Below are 18474 nucleotides of genomic sequence, written 5' to 3'. Positions count from 1 at the left end.
AGCTAGGTATAGTATCTATAAGGAGGATGGACGAACTCAGAGGGGACATGAAGTGAGTTAGAGCAGTGGCTTAGCCAGTGCTTAGAGGGTCCTCTGTGCAGGAAAGGGCCGAGAAGGAGACATTACCCCTGCCATAAGAAAGTTAAATTTTAGGCTACGCAGGAGTTTATCTGTTAGCGCTTCAGTGTTCCAGTTTTTCACTAGCAGGTAGTAAGTGAAAGAGAAGCACTGGGGTGGGGAGTTTAAGCTAAGGGCGATAAGATAGGTAGGGGTAAGCCACATGAGAAGGGGGCGAAGCCATGAAAGCTCTCGGCCTTGCAGCTAGTTCTAGCAGAGAGTTGCCACGGGACCCTGGCATTAGATAAAGCCCATAGTGTTCTCGCTGCCCAGTACAGGCAGGTCGCTGGTCCCTGCACCTGTTCTCCAGCTTTTTTTTTTTTTTTCTTCCTGTCTGCCATGTGCTCAGGCTGAGCAAACAGTGGCTCATTTTAGGGCAGGTTTTATTTTTGGCTGAATTAACAGGCTTCCCCCCCCCCCTCCCAGCTCACAGCTGTTCTCTCTCCTGTCCACAGGGTCCCCCTGGAGCGTGGAGACCGGTCATTGTCCTGGCTGTAGCAACAACTGTTGTATTCCTGTATCCCAGCCTGAGGAGAGTGCTGGACTGAAGACCTTCCCAGACACACACACACACACACACACACAAACATGCACGCGCACGCACACAAACATGCACACACACACACAAACATGCACGCGCACACACAAACATGCACGCACACACACACACACACACACACACAAACATGCACGCACACACACACACACACACACACACAAACATGCACGCACACACACACACTCACACGCACAAACATGCACGCACACACACACGCATTTTACAGACCCTTCGTGGCTCATCCTGCCTCTCTGTCCATCCTCTCGGGCGGGGCTCCCTAACTCAAGCTGCTAAATGAAAAGATTTCTAAGAACCAGTGGAAAGGCTCAAGAGTCCAAGGCTAGAACTCTGCGGTTGTCTAAAGAAAGTCCCATCCCTGGAAGAGACACAAAGATTACTCGGTGCACGGCTGTGCAGCAGAGCTGAAATATTCTTCTATACTCTCTGTCCTGAACCATTGCTCAACTCCACACCTTCCCTTGTGTCCATTCTTCTGTCCCCTTGGACAAAGCAAATGCACCCTCCCACATCCCAGCAGGGCCTTCCTCCAGATGAGTTGTCTGTGGTTAGCGCCCTGTGCAGTGTTTGTGTGCAAGCATACATGTGTGTCTTTCTGTGTGGGTGTGTGCACGAGCATTTCTATGTGTCTCTGTTTATGTGTGTAACATAGTAACGACGGCAGAAAAAGACCAAATGGACCATCCAAACTGCCCAGCTAGTGTCTAATGGCAGTAGCTGCCGCTCTGTGCAGGTTACCCCCAAGTTTCTGTTAAGGGTAGTAACTGCCGCTCTGTGCAGGTTACTCCCATGTTTCAGTTAAGGGTAATAATTGCTGGTCTGTGCGGGTTACCTCCATGTTTCTGATGAGTAGTAGCTGCCGCTCTGTGCAGGTTACCTCCATGTTTCTGTTAAGGGTAGTAACTACTGGTCTGTGCAGGTTACCTCCATGTTTCTGATAAGAGTAGTAGCTGCCGCTCTGTGCAGGTTACCTCCATGTTTCTTTTACGGTTAGTAACTACCTCTCCGTGCAGGTTATCCCCATGTTTCTGTTAAGGGTAGTATCTGCCTCTCCGTGCAGGTTATCCCATGTTTCTGTTAAGGGTAGTATCTGCCTCTCTGTGCAGGTTATCCCATGTTTCTGTTAAGGGTAGTATCTGCCTCTCCGTGCAGGTTATCCCATGTTTCTGTTAAGGGTAGTAACTGCCGCTCCGTGCAGGTTACCTCCATATTTCTGTTAAGGGTAGTAACTGCCGCTCCGTGCAGATTACCTCCATATTTCTGTTAAGGGTAGTAACTGCCGCTCCGTGCAGGTTACCTCCATATTTCTGTTAAGGGTAGTAACTGCTGCTTTGTGCAGGTTACCCCCAAGCCTTATGTTAAGTGTAGTAATATTAACATTATTTACATGTATAGGTGACTGACATGGAAAGCGGTGGGCCATGCCCTCCCCTTAACTTAGTGTGAGGACAGTTGTAGAGATGTTGTTGCTCTCAGGGACACAGCACTGGGAGAAGTGATTATTATCAGGGAATGGGGAAATATGGAGAGAAGAGAGGAGGGAGAGGATAGCACTCAGCAGAACACACTGGCTCGGCCAGCACTGTCATGAGGGCAGAGGCCTTGCATGTGTGCATTGACATGTAATTGTATGTGCATGTGAGCATGCTTAGGCAGGTAGAAGGGGGAAGGAAGGCTAGTGTTCTTTGCCAAGGAATCACAGCCTTCAGAAATCCTTGATCAACAGAACCAAGCCACCTTGCCATGTTGTGACTTAGACAGGAAGCCTCAGCTCTCAGCACTTGCCTTGCAAATGTTTCCAGGTGTTCATCCCAAATTTAAAGGGTAACCTTTCAGGCCAGTGCTGACTTTGTAATGTCCATGCCAGTGCATTCTGGGACTTGCAGTCCCATTTTTCCTGTTTAAAAAAATGAGACCAGAAGAAGAGTAAATACCTGTTTGAAAAGGACATGGTTAAGAGCTGCAGCTGCTTTAAGGGGACAGTTTACACTGCAATATGTTGATGCTCCTGTAAAGGATGTGATGTTCATTTAGAGAGACTCTTCCTATAGTAACATGAACACGGCAGATCTTTGATACCATAGAAGGCTGAAAGTGCAGAATTCTGGAAACAAACCAAGTAGCTTAAGCCTAGGCAAAGGCACTATTAGTGCACGTCCTGTGAGATGGATATTACCCTGCCAGCAGGTTCTAATAACACTGCCCCATTCAGGGGAAGAGGGGAACTGAAATGGCACTGCCATCTATCCACTGGCACCATTGGATTCCTACTGAAGGCCTTAGCTAGGCCAGGGTACTTGGGAAAGAAGTTAAAAGCCAGGGCTGCTTTATTAAAGTGACACTGTCAGGTCCAATTTAGCTGAAAAATGAACAGTACTTTCAGGTCATCATTTGCTGTTTGCAGGATGGTAGAATCACTGGTGGCAGTTTCTATTAGTTCCCTTCCGGGGGTGATGACTGCTCTGGAAGGTCCTAAGTTGGAGGGTCAGAAAGGATACCCCTGGAGCTTCCTGGAGAGGAAGTGGAGAATCTGTGTGGTCCCCGTTTGATTCCAGGGAAGTGTTTGGTTCTCAGTTCTGATCCTGGTCTAGTGGGCTATTGGCCTCTTGCTCCAGGGATGAAAGAGAATCCATAGGGGAGAATTCTTCCTCTGCTGGCGAGCTGGTGTGTCACTCAGTGTCGAGCGAGGAGAAATATGTCTTGAGAATGGCCAATATCAGGGTAATGGCCTGTGAGGCTGCTCCCCCATAAGCGGCCGGATGCATCTCTTTGAGTGGAGCAAAGACCAGTTCAACATCTGGACACGATTTAGAAGTAGATTGTCTGTGCGCACTATGAGATGTAGGTAAAGCCATCATCAGTATGGAGGAGTCTGGTCTTCTATGGTGCTCCAAGGGTGTCAACTCTTGGGTGAATTGACTTGTGTCTCTTAATAAGCGGCTCCTGAAGTTGAGGAGATTGTTGCTTCAGTTGAGATACTGAAGATAGATTAGTATAAATTCTGTGGGAAGATGTAGAAGACCCTTCCGAGAGAACCTCTGATGGATATTGAGGACATCATGTCTTCTCCGATTGCTTTCCTCTCATGAGCTCCTCAGGGCTCATGAGAGGATCCCTATGATGTTTGGAGGGATGGGTATCCAGCTGCTTTTTATTGGGCTGGTGGCTGTTCTCCACCCCTGAAGGCGGAGATTTGTCTGTCTTCCTCATGAGTAGATGAAAGCGTTGTGCAACTGGAGGGCTGCATCGGGCTTCAATGATTGTTTCAGCTTCGGATGTGTCTGCTTTGATGCTTGCTTCGGCTTCACCGGGTGATTCAGCTTCAACAATTGCGTCATATGCTTATGATGTTGTGAAGCAGCTGGGACCTGCTTCGATGCCTTCAGCACTTGCGTCGTGCGTCTTTTGCTTAGCCCCATGCAACACAGTTGACTCCCCTTTATGCTTAGGGTGTGTCGAGGGCTGCGAGTTGGGCTTATGAGATGCTTCAAACTGTTGTTTTCCTGATGACGCCATGCTTGATGCAGTGCATCCTTTTTCAGTCACTTGCAATGGCTCTAGCTCTCCGGGAGTCTTTTCCAACTGGCTGTGCCTGGAGGAGATATCTATGGGACCCACCAACGTGGTTCTTTTTTCATAGGAGGCCCAGTGCATCTTCTGACTTAGGTGATGATTGGGTTGACTGTGGGCCTTTTTGGAGGGGGGCATAGGAGCCCGTTGAAGCCTCACCTTGTCTTAGCTGCATAATCTTGGCCGCCCGCTGTCTCCTGGTCCTTGAAGACATCCTTCCGCAGTCGCAGCAAGAGGCCTGTTGGTGATCTGGATCGAGGCAGAGAGAACAGTAGTTATGTTCATCAGTGATAGACATGATTTTCCTATATTGACAATATTTAAATCCTGGAGTTTTGGGCACCGTGGTAGCACTTAAAAGTGCTGTTTTGGGAGTCACTACAAGTGCCAAAATTTGAAGAGAAGAGAGAGAAATTCAACCGTGCTACCATCCAGCTGCGCAGAAAGAAAAAACTGAGGAGAAGAGGTAATCGCACAGGAAACCACCGTACATGCACGCAGAACAAAGCTCTGCATACTAAAAGAAAGCTTTGCTCTGTGCCATCAGAGGATATCACCCCAGAAGGCTAATTCAGCCTGCTTATCGATGGGAAAACCGGAAAAAATATAATTGTAACACTCCTTAGTGCCAGATTTAGCTATTTGATGAACAAAACCAGAACGTTATAAGTTATTATGAAAGCAATTATTTTGTCCATAGTAGCAAATTTTAGGCTTCTGAAAATTCTTGCAGCACAAATATTAACATGAGGCCATGCAAACTGCCAGGCTTCACAATTTGGCTTTTCTGTGGAATTATTCTTGTTAGGTTTCTCCCCTTTAAACTTGCCATCTTCACGTCCTCTTCTCCAGACATCACTGGGAACATGGTCACCACGTCATGAAACTATTTTTTACTGACAGTCTTCTAGATTTTTCTAACAACACAAACATAAGATGTGCCATGTTGGGTCAGACAAAAGGTCCATTGAGCCTAGCATCTTGACTTCAGCTGTGGCCAGTCTGGGCAATTAGGAAGTACCTGGCAGATCCCAACGAATAGAATCATTTCCTTATTGCTCACTCTCAGGGATAAGGGTGGCTTTCCTCAAACCCACCTGGCTAATAATTGTAACTATTTTTTGCCAACACATGTTTTCCCTTGTCTGTTTTATGCACACCATATTTACTGTGCTGCGATTCATCCGTTTTTGCACCGAGACGCCCCATTTTCCACAGCCTTGCACATCCTGAACCCTTGGCACCGGAGACGGGCTCCATTGCTCATGATGCATTTACTGACATGAAATTATTTGTAAAGATGATATACAATTTTTTTTTTTGTTTGTTTACTGACAGTTGGCAACCTGGCCTGGTAGCCCTTGCTGGCCCAAGAGGCACCTCCTCCGAAGCCCATCTTTCACTGCTGCTTGTAAGCTGGCGGGGGCAGCTACGGTGATGGCAGCTGCTTTCCTTTCCAGGCATGAGGGCACCAACTCTGTGACATATTCAGGCCCAACTGGCCCCATAGATCCCTCGCCCTGCAGCACATGAGCCTTGGGACCAGTCCCCTTCGTATGGCATGTATAATGGCATTCATGAAGGTGTGTGGATATGAATTTCTTATAATACTACTCCCATTATGATTGCTTCATGGAGGTGGCAGCATGGCTGAAGCAAGCATCTTTCGTGAAAATTGGTGCTCTGAAAAGAAACATTTAATAGTGATATTAAGAAATGACAATTACAAATAAGTGCAGTTGAAAACCACCTTAAATCATACATTGCCTTTTATTCATTTTCTCTCTTTTCAGAGGAGATATTGTTGGCATTTACATGTTCAGTATCCACTCCCACCAATCGTAGAATCTTAAGGTGTAGGTACTCCAAATTTTATTTAGAAAAAATGTTGCTTGCATCTAAGTTATTCTCCCAATCTGAGATGATTTCACGCTGGACACATTGACAAGACGTGAATTATTCATTGTTTTCCCAACGGAGCTGTCAAATTGTTCCCATCTTTTCAACAGCGCAAAATCCAGGTATCTCAGCTCTGTAGCTCAGAACAGAAGTTGTGTTGAATTTCTGCTTCAGAAATCCACACTACCATATCATTTTATTCATTTCTTTATTTGGTGCAGCAGAAGTGCAGTTTACTAGGAATAAGCTGCCGGGAAACAGGTAGCCACCACCACTAGTCATTCCACTAACTGCTAACAAGCATGTGATGGCCAAAAGAATATTGCTTATGTTTCTGGTAAGATAGGTTTGCTGGGGACTTCCTCAGAGCATTTAGTGCTGGTGAATAACTCCAGGGAGAAGGGCTGTACCGTGGACACTTTGTTCAGGGCTGAGCCCATGTGCTTTTGTATGTACTCTGGAGTGGTGGATCTCAACATTGGAGAGGAATTGCCCGTAGCTCCCCAGACTCTTGATTTGGGGTTATGAAGGACTGAGACCCAGCAGAGGGTGCTTCTTCCAACCAAGGGTAAGGCAGACCACATCCTCGGCGTCTAGCAGTGAGTCGCAGAGCAGTGTTTCTCTAATGCAGGGGGTGAGGAGCTGCCTGCTCTTCTCCACATACAAGCATTGCATCTAGAGCTTATGCATGGCAGATGGGCATGAGAGGGACAATACAGACATGGAATCATGGGTAAAACATACATCTTTTCATCCTCAGATTCTCCTCTTCCATACCCATCCTGGCACAAATCCACAGGCCCCGTATCTTCTTCTTCTTCAAAAAAAAAAAAAGCCACTGTAATATTGTCTGCAGTTGTCCCCCCATTTCTGAAATTCCTGCTCTTAGCAGTGAGAATCCAGCTAGTGCATGTTGGAATCTGTGGGAGGGAGCGCTTGGGAGCACTCCCGATTCCAGGGGATGTGTGCCCATGGACCACGATGCGACTGCAGAGAGGAGCTCCGTGGAAGCGCCACAGCAGGCAAGACATGTCCCAGTATGGGAGGAGCAGGCTGACCACCGCCCTAACCTCTGCTGAACCTGCACGCACCGGTAGAGACCCAACAACACAATGCTGGGCTCTGGGGTAGCCCTCCGGCCACTCGATAGCCCTTTCGGACCTGCCACTGGGTAGCAGCAGGACGGACAGAGGTCGAGGACAGGCAATGGTACTGGAGCTTGGAACAAGACGGGGCCTTGGATTAGGCTGATGGCTTGAAGAAGGTGAGGAAGCTCGGAGGCTCAGATGAAATGAAGACACGTGGAACTTGGGACTCAGACGAGACGAGGACGCTTGAAGACTCAGATGAGACGAGAACGTGAGGTGGCTTGGAACTCAGACACAAAAGCTCAGACATAGGTGGAGATCAGAAGTGGATTCTAGAGAGTCAGGCAAGGATTCCAGATACTCCGATGAAGATTTGGAACTAGGGAAGACTCAGACGAGGATAAGGACTCAGGTACTCAGATGAAGACAGAGGCTCAGAGACTAGGAGGAATCCGGGCAGTGCTCGAAGACAGATCCTGCCGGAAGAAGGCTCCACCCACCAAACTCAGACACCGGATAGAAACGGATTTACTCCCAGGAAGGTCAGCTGAAAACGAAGTCTGGGGCGAGCGAGCTGAACCCGTAACATAAAGACTGACGGTACTTCAGGATCAGAACCTGTCAAAGGACATCAGAAGCAAGACTTGGAACATCAGGGTTGGAATGTAGGACAGCGGATATGAATGGACAGCAGATATGAATGGACAGCGGTACCTCAGGACATCTATGGCATCTGGACTACAGGGGACTTCTAGAGAGGAGGACCACAGGGACGACTGGAACATCAGGAGACTGGAATGTCTAGACATCCGAAGACAAGGGGACATCAGGACATCCGGAGATAGGGAGACGTCAGGACACCTGAAGACGAGAAGACATTTGGAGACATGGTGACATCAGGACATCTGAAGACACAGAGACATCGGGAGATCTGAAGACAAGAGGATGGGATCTGACGAGAGACCAGATCATGGAACAAAGACGATGACGGAGGTTCAAGAACCATGGACAAAGACAAAGAGGACCAACAAAGAACAGAGTACCTTGAAAAAGTGAATAGGGATCATGGAGGACTCCTGGAGTGAAGAGCTGGAACTGAAGATCCAGGAGAGGGCCGACTCCATGACTAACTCCTTGCGAAGGTGAAGACTGACTGAAGGCTGAGCCCTTTTGTAGGGCTGAAGAGGAAATGCCTCAATGACATCACAAGGAGGAGCCAGAAGGACTGGCCCTTTAAATGAAGGGAAGAGCCATGGCCGCAAGCCTAAGGAAGAGGCAGGACCTTGGAGAGCGGCTTCCTGCCGCACAGGAAGAAGCAAGCCCCGACGTGAGCAGCTCCCTTCTGCGAAGCAAAGAAGATTGTTGGTGGCTCCCTGCTGCATGAAGAGGAGCTCCAGGGCGGCCTCCAGGCCACAGAAGAGGACAAAGATGATGGCGGCCTTCTGACCATGGAGCGGAAGCTTCGGGGTGGCCTCCAGGCAGCTGAAGAGGAGAGCTGGCAGTGGCCTAGCCGCGAAGAAGAAGCAGGAGCGGCACCAGGCCTTGAAGCCAAGCTCTGGTGTTGCCGGCGGTCTCCTTAGCTGCAGAAGGAAGGAGCAGGAGCGGCGCCAGGCCGTGAAGAAAGCAGCGAGTTTGACAGTGGCCTCCAGGCCACAAAGAGGATAGCGGCGGCATCCAGGCCGCGAGAGGACCATGGTGTTGGTGCCATGGCAGCGGCCTCCTGGCCGCGAGGAGAAGGCCCAGAAATCAGCGATGGCAGCGGAGAGGTAAGGGACTGCTTGTGGGCCTATCCCACAAGCAGGATCGTAACAATGCATTTCAGATCCATGCCTGCTTACTCGCAATTTCTACACAAAAAAAAATCAAGAGGGAGTGTATTCCGTGTTGTGCATCTCTGTTAGGCCGTGGGGGCGAATGTGCACACTGTAGGAATAAGTTTCAAAGTTTGGCTCCTGCTGTTGCAGGGAGGACAAGCTGTCTCACAGCTCATGACCACATCACCATTTGTTTTTCTGTGCAGCAAGCAAATGATGATGTCATCAGCAGGTGGCCAGTTTGCAGCCTTCTCGAGGGCTTGGTGCTCAGGTGGTGCAATTCTAGTCAGTTCTTAATTTCAGTATGGGGGAGAGGTCCTCGGAAATATATTCAGGGATTGGTGACACCTACTAGCTGGATTTAGGGTTTCCGAGGCAGGGGGTGGGTCACAGTCTGCGGCCCCTGGCAAAAGACTGTCGCTGCAATGGCTGGTTGGGGATAGGGGAGGGATAGAAATCCCTAATCCCTGGTTCTGAAGCCCCAGCCCAGGCCAGTTCTGATTGAACTGAAAGTTCAAAAGAGCAGGAGAAAACTGAAGAGCATGTATATATATCAGTGGTAAAAAGGATGAAAACCCTTTCCTTAATATTTATTCTTATTTAATGATGTCTGGCACTGTCAGTTTTATTGTCTTTGTTATATGTCATTTTGTCATAATTTATTTCTTCTTTCTTTGTCTCTGAGGTGTAGATATTTGTACACAGGAACTGATGCATCCTAAGATTAAGTGGGGATTTGTGGTTTTTTTTTTGTTTTTTTTATTTACATTTTTTCACTTCAGTTTCTTTTACATGTATTTATTTATTTTTTTTCTGTTTTTTAACTTGCAGGCACACATACTCCAACTCAATCTCTTCCTTCTGTTATGCTCATGCAGGCCTTTTATTTTATTCTTATGTTTTTATATAAAAAAAAAACCAGAGATGAAATTGAAACTCAATTCCTTCTGAAGTTAACTGTGAAAACCAAAAATGGAAATCTGAGCCCTGTGGACATTGTGAGACTTTTGTAAGCCGGGTACTTCCGCTTTTGCTGGCCAAGTCTGATGGAACATATCCCTTTAGAAGAAGTCAGCGGAGAAGGACTGGTTGACCTACCCTGTTCCCTCCCCCAACCAGGAGGGACTTGGGTTAGGGGACTCAGGTTGCTGTCGTCGCCTGGATGGGACAAGCCAACCCCGGGGCTGTTACTTGGCAGCAAAAGATAAAGAGAGTCCTGAGATCCGCTGAGCAAAATGTCATGCCCCGGGCACAATGGATGGACACTTGCCCACCGCAATAAACTGGAAGCCGCAGCTCACGCAAAAGGAAATGACTGTGAAATGGGGAGCTGGGATCTTTGTACAGCTGGATCCAGAGGAAACGCAAAACACTAGGAGCGGGGGGGGAGGGAATGACCGGACTTGATTTCTGATGTCCTTCAGCACTGCTGAGCAATAAGTTGGAGGGGGAGGGGGAGGGGCAGGGGTTTAATGTGGTGGTGTGCATGTGTCTCTCAGCCCTTGGGGCTGTTTCTCAGCTTCTTGTTTCTGTTCCCTCTTTCCTCTTCTCCGACCCTGACTGTTCTGAAGACAAGGGACTCGCTCTCTGATAAATAAGAGGGCAGTGTAGGAAGGAATTATGCCATTTATCTCTTGAGTCTCCTTCATAGCGTTATAAAGAAAATATAATTTTAACTACAACCCATCAAGTGCCACTCTTGCACAGTGTCACTCCGTTGTGTTCAGACCTTCCAAACTGCTGAATCGCTACGGACCTTTCAACCTTTTGTGTCACAAACGAAGGAAACCACAGACCTTTCACCTTGCTGAGTCCCTATGGGCAAGTGGTTTTGAGCTGCCAGTGTGCTGAGTCGCTAATATGAATACATTGGCAACTTGGCATATACAAATTTATCTCTTGCATATTCATTGTGGATCCATCCTGCAAACCCGATTGGCTGGGAGGTCGCCAGGACTGGTTTGGGGGTGCAAAGTGCTCTGTAAGAGTGGCATGTCTAGGGCTAGAACTTGTACTGCCGTGCAGATGATTCACTGTAATGGGGAAACACCTTCTCTCTAAGAAGGTTTTATTATTTATTTATTAAAGTATTTATAAGCCCTGCTATCCAGTGTTCTAGGCAGCTTACACTAAAATATACATTACATATAACAATCCTCAGGGCAGAGACAAACCCACAAAGCCGGGCTACCAGGATCTGAAATGTTCATAATGCTGCAAGCTAAGGATCAGATGTACACTCCAGGTTACAGACTGAACCCTTCTTTAAAGAAAAGTCATAAAATTCTTTCCTGAGCTGTTCGGGTAAGGAGCTCCATAACTGAGCGCCAGCTACTGCAAACATTTTCTCTCAAAATTGTGAGCCGAATTGTCTATGCTGAAGATATGTCTAGAAGTCATTGGCCAATGGACTTTACTGCCCTGGTTGGTCCATAAATTTTCAGGAGTGAATCGGAGTCAGAATTTTGAACTTTATTCTCCACTGTACCGGTATCCAGTGGAGAACCCAGAGGATGGCTATAATTTAGTCACTGTGGGCAGAGCTGGTCGGGGTCCTTGCATCTGAGTTCTGACTGTAGTGCCTTTGAAGTGGAGAGAGGTAGACCAAGATAAACGGGATTACAGTAGTCAAGTTTTGTCAGGACAAGGCTTTGCAAAACTGTCTGAAAATCAGATTGAGAAAAGGTTTCAACTTGCATCAAATTCTTTACTTGGAATAAGTGCTTTTTACAATGGAAGGTAAGGCTGGACTGAAATTCCACCCCCTCTCCCCCCCGATTACTAACCTTGTTCACAATGGGAACGGTATTATATTAGGGTTAAATTATTCACATAGGGGGCAATAATTAAACTGCCAATATTGGTGCAAACTGGGGGTACTTTTACCTGTGGGGTCTGCACCAATAATCAAAGCAAAATTACAAAGATAACGTTAAAGGGGGGGGGGGGGGAGTGACTGATTGGTAGGTTATATGTCACAGAATACACAACAGAATTATTTACAAGTATAGAAGTTTACTTATAAGTCTGAGAATAAGCAATCAAAACATACAGTTTGCATTAAAGAATATATACACAAAACACTTTCCTCACAATTCCCAATATGTTGTATTTTGGAAATTTGGGACAACGGGTTGGGAAATCAGCAACAAGTTCATTGGTCATTTCATTAGCCACTGATAATGTCCCAAAACCTTTTTCTTTCTTCATGGGTCACTTCATTAACTCTAGTAATGTTCCAAAGCTATTCCTCCGGGCTGTTAGTTCTCTGATTTCAAACAACTAGTTTGAAGTAGATCTTTTATGTTGATTCTGCTGACCTTTGTCCTAGTTCTTTCTCTGGACCACTCCTCATGTGCTCATTGAGGCCCCAACTGCCCGTTATTGCATTAGCAACCAACATCTAGGTGTGGCCTAGAGGCTAATGTCCTGTTTTTCTCAGATATCTGCACAGTGAGCCTTTCTGAGTAACTGCTCTTTCAATATATCTGACCTCAGGACTTGTGTTTTGTTACAAACAGGCTAAAAAAATGGAATATTTATTCTCAGAACTTATAGTCCTTATATCAAATAATTACACTCATAATATCAGTGATTCTCTGCTTCATTCCTTCTATGGTGGTACAATAATCTTCCACAAGCTAATTTCCTCCTTAAAATAATTTCCCACAAAAGGAAAAGGAGATTTGCGGGTTATGTACTCTGAGGTACTGGTTTAGTACTGGAGGAGCAAGATAGAAGGCCGGAGAGGTGGAGGAAAGCAGGTAGGGCTCAATATAAGCACCACACTCTGACTCAGCAGCAGTGCCGCTTGCCGCCACGTGGAGGGCTCGGGGCTTCTGCTCGCTGAGTCAGCCTGAACGGGCAGCGAGGTGGAGGCAGCATTCACAGCCCCTGGGGAGAAGGAAATTGTAATCCTTGCACAATGGTGATGCCTAGTGGCTGGATCGGGGGCCCTGGTTTCCAGAAGGAGCCCTGGCGCACGGCCCCCGGCTGAGGACTAAAGTAAGTTGGGAGGAAAAATATCCCCAGGTACTTTTGTTAATGAAGGCTCCGTGACGCTGGATCCAAGCTCTGATTCCAATGTGAGCTGGAAGCCCAAAGAAGCAAGAGGAAGCTGCTGGGCCATAAAAATTAAAACTCAGTCAATATCTGGAAATGAAGGGCAAAATAAAGAGGAAAGCTGAGCACGGAGAGAAAGGAAGCTCTACAGTTGCCAGCTTTGATACTGAAGGCGGCTCTTGATCATGATGGTGACGTTACATAGCTGCAGCAGGAAGAGATAGGAGAATTCAGAGATTAGGAGCAGCTGATGGGCAGGGCAGGATAGGGCATAGTGGCCTTAGCAGTTCTGGCCTCTCAGGATGTGGAAGACATTCTAGAAGAAAGCCTTTTAAACCTTGCAAGGCAGAGGGACACAGGTCAATCACTTTTAGCAATGCACCTTCCATTTCCATCCCCTAAACCTGTAGTTTGAAAAAAGGGCAATGCTGGTGGTCTTGGTTTATCCAGGGATTGTGTGCACCAAGGGAAGGACCCCCATGGAGGAGAAGGGGACTCATTGAGGCCAACTTTCCTGCATACCTTTCCTGGTTCTGTGTGCAGACTGGAGGAGTGAGTCACCAAGCCCTAAAACCCAGCAAATGGCCTTGCCCCATGCTCAGTATTGGGATCTGAGGAAGGAGCAGTTCCTTCTTTCACAGGGAGTGACTGATCAAGCAGGGCAGAAGAGCATGCACATACTCTCTGACCAGGATCGGGCTGCAGCACTGAGGTTAATGGAACATCTACCTACCGAGCCCAGCTGTGCCTGCCGCCACACAAACCTTCTTATTATTATTTTATATGATTGTCTTATTGTATAATTCTGGTGTAAGCTGCCTTGAGTCACCTTGAAAAAGGTGGGATAGAAATAGAAATGATCCAAGTGTACAGAACCTGTTTTTCTCCCATTATTTTCTCTCCCATTGCTTCTTTCTTCCCTGTTTTTCTTTGTAATGTCTTGCCTCTCATAGGAAGAGGTGCATGGTGCTAATTGGGACAGAGCACAGAACTGCACTTTAGGAGAACCTCGTGCAGCTGGGAAACTCCTGCCAGTGCCCACGTCAAGGAGAGCTCAGGGTAACACTCTCTTGACATGTCGCAGGCATGTTTTCTTTTGGGGCAGGCTGGTTTTGTTTCAATGTTTATATTCAAAACATATTTAAAACTCTGTTATGTAGGAAGAGATTTGGAAAGAACATCAATAAAAAAAAGTGAATACAAATCAGTTGTTATAGCATGAGCAATCTTATCTGAAAGCATGCTGGTCAGACTACAAGACGTCTGACTTCGTTCAGCAGTGGAATTGTTACTCAGACACATGGAAAGAGCAGCGGGGAGGGACAATCGAGGAAGTTCTGGAAAACGTCCTATAACAGAACGTGCAAGCAATCTGCAGCTGTCCAGGGAGATGTTCCTCTGATTTCTGGGGAACAGGGTTGCCAACTGGCTCCAGATTTTCAGGGCAGGTTGATCCAGTTCTGGTTTTACCCCACTGCATGCTGGGACATATTCTGATTTCCCTATTGCATTCCCTAAGAAAAGCAAGACTATAAGTACCTGCATTGAGGGGGGAATAAAACCAGGACTGGATCAGCCTGTCCTGGAAATCTGGAGCCAGTTGGCAACCCTATTGGGGATTGCTGGAGACTTCCAGAGTTTCTTTCCCCAGATGGCTCATGGATCTTGCATTGTTGCTTCCCCCAATTCCCGTAATATCTTCTCTATCTGTTCCTCATCTCTTTAGGTTATGAACGCTTCAGAACAAGAAACTCCTTAACTCATTATATCTGACAAGAGCTGCATAGTTTCTATTCTCTGGTAATGTCTGATTTATTCTAAATACCTTATACAATCCAACAGTAGAGTATTCCAGAGCCTTTTCACCTGGACATTAAAAAACTATTTTCAACGTAAATCATCTGGATCAGTTTCAGGCTCTGCCTGAAGGGTTCATCTGTTTCCATCTATCCCAAACAGTGTCTTGCCTAAAACTTTTTAAGGCCTTCTAAATGCTTATGAATATGTTGAATATCCATTTTAACCTTTATTGCCAAGTGAACTTCACCAGCTTTTCAAATGAATATTATCATTGCCCCGCCACTGAATCTTTTAAGCATGGTTGCTCTTCCTTGATCTCTTCTACCGGTACTGAGGCAAACCAAACTGTTGCCTTTTCAAAAACTTATACAGAGGCATTACCCCAGTATTTCCCTTTTCTGAATGCCCTTGGACCTTTGACACTTTGTTAGCTACCACCTGACGCCATGCCATCATCTTTACTGTCTGCCTGGATGCCAAAGTCTTTTTCTGACTCACATTTACCTAAAACATTCCTTCTTGGTTTATAAGTAGTCTAGTTATTTTGGTTCCCTCAAATGTATGACATTACATTGTGCGACATCTGAAGAAAAGATCTATGTGGTCTCCAAAGCTCGTGTTTGCATAATGATTTTCATGTTGGTCTAATGAGAGATTTCACAGCCTGCAAAGAATGAGTACAGTTATGATGGCTTAGTCTCTAATAATTATCGGTACTTCCCTTAGTGAAGGTGGTATTCCTAAGAATTTGAAAAACAATACATTAGTTCCAACGATATGTAGTAGCTGCCGTCCAGTGTCAAATTTACCATTTGTTGTGAAAATTTTGGAAAAAATGGTGACTAAATATGTATCAGAATTTGTGGGAGAATCAGATATTTTGGAGATAGCACAAGCTAGTGTTATTATTTGTAAGGGTTTTAGGTGGATCCCTGGACCTGTGGCAGATGACCATGCCCATGGGGGGAAGTCCCGTGAGGGGCCACAGGTCAGGCTCAGCGTAGGAGACACACACATACACTAGTTCTTTTATTATACAGGATTGGTGAACCACCAGAGGTGGCAGTAGTGAGCTGGAAAGTAGCCCGGTTGGGCTTGTAGTCCCTCAGGCTCTGGAACAGCGATCCCAATGGCTGTGCTGTAATAGAGAGAACTGAGATTGTGAGTAGTAGCAGGATATGCAGAGTTCAGGAATAGAGCCTCGTTGGTAATGTACTCACGCAGCGGTCTCTCAGTGTGGAGCACAGGAGCTGGAGTAAGGGCAGGCCCTCGAGGAGCGAGTACCTGGTTCCAGGGAATAGCTCTGAGAGGCAGAGATGGTAACTCACAGATGTTATAGGCAGCGGTGTCTTCCTGGCAGAAGTGAAGTCCAGGTAGTGAGTCCAGGAACATGGGCCCTTGAGGAGCGAGTACTGGTTCCAGACTGCGACCTGAAAGATAAGAGAGAGAGAGAGGCCCCCGAGGAGCAGGTACTCCAAATACAGTAGGTCCGAAGGAGGCAGAGTTGCAAGGTACGGAGAGCAAATTCTATCCGTTGGATAACCCGGAACGGAAACCTGTAGAAACCTTTGCTAACTTGATTAGCCAGCAATTGCGTAGGCCTTTTATATCCTGGATGCATGACGTCCTCACAGGGGGATGCCCCTGAGGTTCGCGCCACTGAAGGTACTTGAAGGAGGGTCGTGCGGCGCGCGCGCCCTAAGGCAGCTGAACAGCATGGCGGGAGGCAGCGCCCAAGCCGGTCCGGGGACGCCGGAGAGGACGGCAGGCAGACGCCGTGGCAGCCAAACGTCCGTCAACCGCAGGAGGAGTCGCCAGAGAGGTAAGGAGGGCGGAGTGGAGACGTCGGGCAGCGACAGTTGTAACAGCTAGTTTTAGAAAAGCGTAGTAGTACAGAGACTGTGTTGGTTACGCTTTTGGATGAGGCACTTCCTAGATTGGATCAGGGTGAATCAATGCTCCTGGTATCATTGGATTTGTCCAGCACATTTGATTTGATAGATCATGAGGGTTTGACTGCCCATTGCCTTGAATCAGGCCTTGGGGGTGCCGTCCTTAAGTGGGTGTCTGCTTTTTTGCAGGACCATACGCAGGTAATAGTGCAACAGGGGAAGGTCTCTACTTGTAGAGAAGTTATGGAAGATGTTCTACAGGGCTCGTCCCTATAACCGCTTTTATTAATTTGTTTTTTATTTCATCCCATTTATTTATGTGGATGATATCCAGATATTGATCCCCATTAGGAAGAAAAGAATCAGTGGTAGTATCACAACTGAATGAATGTTTTTTTACCTGTGGCATGTTGGTTAAGAGAAAATGGATTGGTGTTGAATCCTAGTAAAACAGAATTGTTGAAATTAGGGCACAGGACCTGAATGTTCCTAACCTATTTTTCAGGGGGTGAGGTTGTTACTGGCTGAAGAGGTAAAATTCCTGGGTGTAAAACTGGATTTGAACTTTAACTTTTGAGAAACAGGTGGTATCCATAGCAAAACTGGTGTTCTGTAGAATAAAATGGATTAGACAATTGCGACCTTTTCTGTGTTACGCGTGCCGTCCGTGGCAGACCCACGCGCAGCCCCCCTCACCTTCTTACACAGACTCCAGCTCCTGGTTCCTGCTTGCTAGCAGCAGTGGGCCGCTGGCTCCGACTTCAGGCCGCCCCTGGTGCCTCCGGCTCTGCCATGGTCCCCAGTGTTGCCAGTCAAGATGCCATTGCTCGTCAGGACTCTCCGCACGGTCCACGGAGAGACACCACCACCCGCGCTGTGCTCCTCCCTAGGCGCGCTAATCCTTTTGAAGGGTCCACGGCGGGTACCTGGCTGCAGACCCGGATGATGACATCAGACTCTCCAGTGTATTTAAGCTCAGGCCTCGCTCCATAGCGTTGCCTTTGCAATAGGCCTCCTTGTACCCCTCGTCCCTCGTACTCATTGCTGATAGAGAATCCTCTCTATTCCTTGTTCCTGATCTTCGTTGTTCCCGGTTCCCATCTTCATCGTTCCTGCCCTGTCTATGTTTTGGACTGACTCTACGGATATCGACTTTTGTTTGACTACACTTCAGCCTATCTCCAGACCCAGACCTCTGGTACGCCTGACTATTCTATTGCCTATCTCCAGACCCAGACCTCTGGTACGCCTGACTACTCTTCTGCTTATCTCCAGACCCAGACCTCTGCTACGCCTGACTACTCTTCTGCTTATCTCCAGACCCGGAGCTCTGCTACGCCTGACTAGTCTACTGCCTATCTCCAGACCCAGATTTCTGCTACGCCTGACTACGCCTGACTTCTCTGTGATCAGACCATCGCCTTAATTGACTATGCTATAGACTTCTCCATGTTCAGAATTCTACATTGCTTGCCATGACCTCCGCTTGCCGCCGGCCCTGATCCAAGCCTATCATTGACACCTCTCTTAGTCTACTCCCTGGATGTGGACTTATCAGGCTTTGGCCTATCTTTGCTCGAGCACCTCCAGCTACTCTCCGTTTCATTGGCGCCCGAGTTCCAGTACCGAACCCAGTCCAGGGTAGGACTACGCCA

The 18474-nt window shown here is 47.2% G+C and overlaps 1 protein-coding gene across 6 annotated transcripts in view; it reads left to right on the top strand.

Moving 5' to 3' along the window:
* The window catches only part of CCDC136 (coiled-coil domain containing 136), a 98869-nt gene extending 87698 nt beyond the window's left edge, over positions 1-11171 (top strand). For 2 of the 6 annotated variants that reach the window (XM_029615650.1, XM_029615656.1), the window contains one exon: positions 9897-11171. In XM_029615650.1, the coding sequence (XP_029471510.1) occupies positions 9897-10016 (120 nt within the window). In that variant the 3' untranslated portion in view covers positions 10017-11171. Of the gene's footprint in view, positions 1-572; positions 754-9896 lie in introns of those variants that run through there. The other 4 variants (XM_029615654.1, XM_029615651.1, XM_029615655.1 and 1 more) reach the window with 2 other exon arrangements.
* Positions 11172-18474: the final 7303 nt, after the last annotated feature.

This window comes from Rhinatrema bivittatum, chromosome 9 (genome assembly GCF_901001135.1).
Source record: "Rhinatrema bivittatum chromosome 9, aRhiBiv1.1, whole genome shotgun sequence".
In the NCBI taxonomy this organism is placed as follows: domain Eukaryota; kingdom Metazoa; phylum Chordata; class Amphibia; order Gymnophiona; family Rhinatrematidae; genus Rhinatrema; species Rhinatrema bivittatum.
The sequence above is the reverse complement of the archived record's forward strand: the minus strand, read 5'-3'. Positions and strand labels throughout refer to the sequence as shown.